This window comes from Etheostoma spectabile, chromosome 3, assembly GCF_008692095.1.
Source record: "Etheostoma spectabile isolate EspeVRDwgs_2016 chromosome 3, UIUC_Espe_1.0, whole genome shotgun sequence".
Taxonomy (NCBI): Eukaryota; Metazoa; Chordata; class Actinopteri; order Perciformes; family Percidae; genus Etheostoma; species Etheostoma spectabile.
Window position 1 is genome coordinate 13,497,620 of NC_045735.1, and position 4,269 is coordinate 13,501,888.

Here is a 4,269-nt window from a genome sequence, read left to right on the forward strand (position 1 = left end):
GGGAGAGAAGCCGAACCAAAATGCAACACACGAACTGGGGCCAATATAATACACAACAAAATGTGATCAGACGAACTGAGGGGAAGAGACATGAGAACAAAGAGCTATTCTATCAAATGTGTAGAATGAGCAAAGTCTGCAAATTTGTCTGTACAAATGATCTTTGGAGCTGAAGTAAACCTAGCTTGCTCGATGGAACCCCCCCACCCCTGACCCTCCCTCCCCGTCCACCCCGTCACCCAGTAAGGTTGTCCACCATTCTGGAGAGGAGACATCCCTTTTTAAATATCACATAGCAATGCAATTTAAAATGTCACCCAGATGTTTATCTTTTTTTAAATTTTTTTTTTTTTTTTTAACATTACTCAACTACTGATATAAGTTTTACTTTCTCTCTTTTTTATATTTTAAGTTCTGTGAGTCATGGAACCATTTTTGTTTTTGAGAGACTGGGGCAGCAAATATATATTTAGAGTCTTAATTTTTCTGCAAGCTGCTTTCTCTAACAAGAAGGCTGTACATGTAGCCTTAATGTATGTGGTTACAAAAAACTAAGAAGGAAGTCATGATTTCATCAGTCGCTGTAGAAGGCATTTGAATGTGAGATGTGGAGAGATCAGGAAAGGTGGAAAGACTGCTGGCCCTCGCGGGCCGCAATCAACAGTTTCTCTCGCATTATCTCTATGCTGGAGTAGTCAGGCAGCTTCAGGTAGTTGACACAGGTCATAACTGAGGGGAGGAAGTCATCCGGGTTCTCTGTTGACTCAAATGTCTTCCTCACAATCGTCAGAGGGGGATTCAGGCTCCGGAAACCTGAGACACAGAAGGAGCACCAGGTGTCAGGTGCAGATACAGTAGAGACATGGCTTCACATTTTATACATTCATATACGCATCTATCTGTTTTGGCTAATGCTAAGTCAGGGATCTAATTGTGTGTTAAAACATGGATGTTTATGGTGTGTTCCATTTGTACTCGGAAGTCTGAATTTCCAAGTTCAAAGTCGGAGTGCCTCACAGTACCCCAAGCAAGCTGACCCCGAAATCCAACATGGCTGCTCCATGCATAAACAGGAGTGAAAGCTGTAGTAATATACAGTTTATTTAGCACTCCTGTCTTATTTGTGTATCATTAAACCATTCATAAAACACAGTCCCATCCAACCTTTATCTGTGGACATGTTGATACGCTGTTTATACGCTAACAAAACAACGACCTAATGTGCTGTAATCAACTGGTATTGCTAACAATGGCTAACCTGGATAGAGCTAACCCCACAGCAAAATCCGACTTGTTTTATTGGAATCATGTCAACTCGGGTGTGGAGTCATTCCCAGCTCTGGCTTCTGAGTTAAATTGAACGCACAATTAGCAATCTAACTTTCTTTGATGCATGTGCGTTTGTGTATGAGACGTGACTCACCACCGACAGGTAGTCTGGGGCTTCCTGTGACAAACTGCAGAAAAAGTCTTTGCTGCTCGGCATCAAAGCTGCTCAACACCTCAAACAGGAACCGTACGGCACGGCTGCAAAAACATGGGAGAAAATTCACATCAAACCTATCTTTACTTATACCGGTCAGTGTTCTGTAGGGAGTCAGGAAAAGTAGCCCGGACCCATAATTATTGGTGCACTATGATAATAAAATAAAGTTTGGTCTCACCTGTCATGTGTGTAGCCGTGGTCCGGTCGACAGCATTCCATCAGTGTCTTTACGTCCCATGTCTCTGATTTACTACCACACAGCAACTGGTCAAGCTACAGCAGGAGAGAAGATAATATTTATATTTTCGTATGAGTTTTTTCGTGTCGGTCATCCAAAGAATTTGTCACGCACAGACACACACCGAGACTGATGTGTATTAATTAATCCATTGCAAAACTACAAAATGGAGTCTTCAAGAAGTGAGCAGATGTCCTCTCTCTTCTTAAAAAAAGAAAAATATTTAGTCCATCCAGTCCTGAGATTACACAGAGAGGAGTGTTCTACCTCCTTATCAAGGAGCTGCGGGATAATAATCCCAAACGATTTAAAGTTTACTTCAGGTTGTCAGTGGCTTAGTTTGATGCTTTGCTAGAGATACTGGAGCCACATATTAAAAAGAAGACAAACAAAAACAAAGCAAATCAACTTGTCAGCTGCCATTCTTGATTTTCATGTCTGCCTGTTTGGTGGCTTTGAAGTGTCAAAACACCTAAAAATGCTGGCTACAGGTGCAAAAAAATAAAAAATAAAAATAAAACGCGAGTCTTATTTATTTTTTCACAAGCAGAAATTTCTGACTTAGTGTGCAATTGTCATGATGGACTGAGAAGAATGACAAACAGAAACTGTGAAAACTGTGATTACCTCCTCTGGGTAGAAATACTGCAGGTGATGCAAGGGGAAGACGGACTCAAACCCCTCCCTAAATGACTCAAACTGTCTGGACACCCCTTCATTTAGAGTCCAGTACACCACCAACTAGAGGGACAGGATAAAAACCCAGAAGAGATCAAGATTAAGATGAATAACATTAAGACAGACCAAAATTATAAAACAGAGTGAGCGTTGCAAGAAAAACAATATCACATACCCTGAGGTACTCCTCCAGGTTGTAGATTGTGACTGCAAAGTCTTTGCCGCCCTTTTTCAGCTCAATGTTGGGGTATCCTGGAAGGGTGAAGTCCAAACCCAGGTCCTCCACTGAGCAGCCGTTCATGTTCAGGCTCTCCAGTGCCTGCTGTAGGGTCTCCCTCGTCTGTTGCACACAAGCACACGTTACAATAGAGACAGGGGGAGATACATTGTATTACAGTATGTTTTCATAAAACCTGGAACCCCAGGACCACACTCGTGCACCAATGCATTAAATCAGATTCTGGTGCTGTGCTTCACCTGTGATCTGTCCTGTTCCAGCCTCTTTTTCTGGCGGATAATATCCTCCAAGTGCTGGATGGACTTTGCCACACCGGGGTCAATGTTCACCAGGTCATGGGAGCTTATGGACATCTCGTGCCGTAGCATCCACTTATAAAATGGCAGCCCCAGGGGTAAGTCCAGCTGGGAAGAGAAGGAGGTGGAGAGTGGCTCAGAAAGTCAGTTAAAACTAGAACACACTTTGTACCAAATTTAAATAAAAAGTAAGGGTGTAAAGATTCACTGATCCGACCAGGTATTCAATATTATTATCACAGATTTAACTACATCAATAAAACGGACACGTGGTATGATCTAAATGGACAAAGATTCGGCCGATGGACCGGCTAAACGTAACAAATCTTTGTTGTCAAGTCCTTGCTGTCAATTTAAATAAGTGTCTGCGTTGAAAGAGCCGTAATTGTGTGTGCGTTTGGTTTATGTATGTGCGCAACAGAAACAAAAGCCTCACCATTTGTGTGATTACAGACTTGATTATTCATGGTGGCGGGGATCAACCAATCAGCCCTGCGTTTGGGTTTGCAGAACAAAACGTGCCGACTGCAAGATTTTGCTTTTGGAGTTAGCGATGAAAGTGGCTGAGAGGAATACATCGTGGATATCGTAAATTGTACTAGCTGCGATTTATGATCATCTACCCATGTGTGTGCTCATAAACACGTGAGATTAGACTGGTGTGTGTGCGTGTGTATATACATATAATTTTTTTTTTAATTCTATTTAACTTTTATTTAACCAGGAGGTCCCTTGAGATTGAAATCTCTTTTCCAAGGGAGACCTGGCCAAGACGGCACACCAGTTACAATTTAAATAGAAATACAGCATAGTCAACACAAACAAGCATCACACATAGAGGAAAGGAACAGGTCACATGTGGCAGTTACATTTTTGAGTTACATGGCATTTTAACATAGCCTTAAAAATCAACTAATGGGAATAGATCGATCAATCGATCTATTTTGGGTGTGTTAAGTTTATATTGACATTTATATGTTCTGAGATGTTCAGTTACATCGGCATCGCTGCTAGCTGCATGCTAATGCTCAACACAGTATTATTGTGCTCACATATGTACTTACTATTACCTGGTCCCTTTTTTAATTGTTTATTTAAACATAGGCAATGCTTCTTTTATGGAATGGACTTATTTAAATTTATAATAGGAAATGAATGTGTTTACATTAAACAAATTTCAACTATCAGATAGAATTGTATCGCTCCAAATTAAAATGCATCGTCCCAGAACCGTTACGCAGCCCACGTATCTTGATAGTCTTATAAGGTAGAGATACACTACCCTCATAAAAAAAAAAGGTATGTTATGGGCGGCTGTGGCTCAGTGGTAGAG

The 4,269-nt window shown here is 41.2% G+C and overlaps 1 protein-coding gene across 13 annotated transcripts in view; it reads right to left on the reverse strand.

Moving 5' to 3' along the window:
• Positions 1 to 346: 346 nt before the first annotated feature.
• trip12 (thyroid hormone receptor interactor 12) overlaps positions 347 to 4,269 on the reverse strand; it is a 45,554-nt gene continuing 41,631 nt past the window's right edge. For 10 of the 13 annotated variants that reach the window (XM_032511983.1, XM_032511989.1, XM_032511988.1 and 7 more), the window contains 6 exons: positions 2,880 to 3,044; positions 2,578 to 2,742; positions 2,352 to 2,465; positions 1,665 to 1,759; positions 1,424 to 1,527; positions 617 to 813 (listed from right to left, as the gene is read on the reverse strand). In XM_032511983.1, the coding sequence (XP_032367874.1) occupies positions 617 to 813; positions 1,424 to 1,527; positions 1,665 to 1,759; positions 2,352 to 2,465; positions 2,578 to 2,742; positions 2,880 to 3,044 (840 nt within the window). Of the gene's footprint in view, positions 814 to 1,423; positions 1,528 to 1,664; positions 1,760 to 2,351; positions 2,466 to 2,577; positions 2,743 to 2,879; positions 3,045 to 4,269 lie in introns of all 13 variants that reach the window. The other 3 variants (XM_032511987.1, XM_032511986.1, XM_032511978.1) reach the window with 1 other exon arrangement.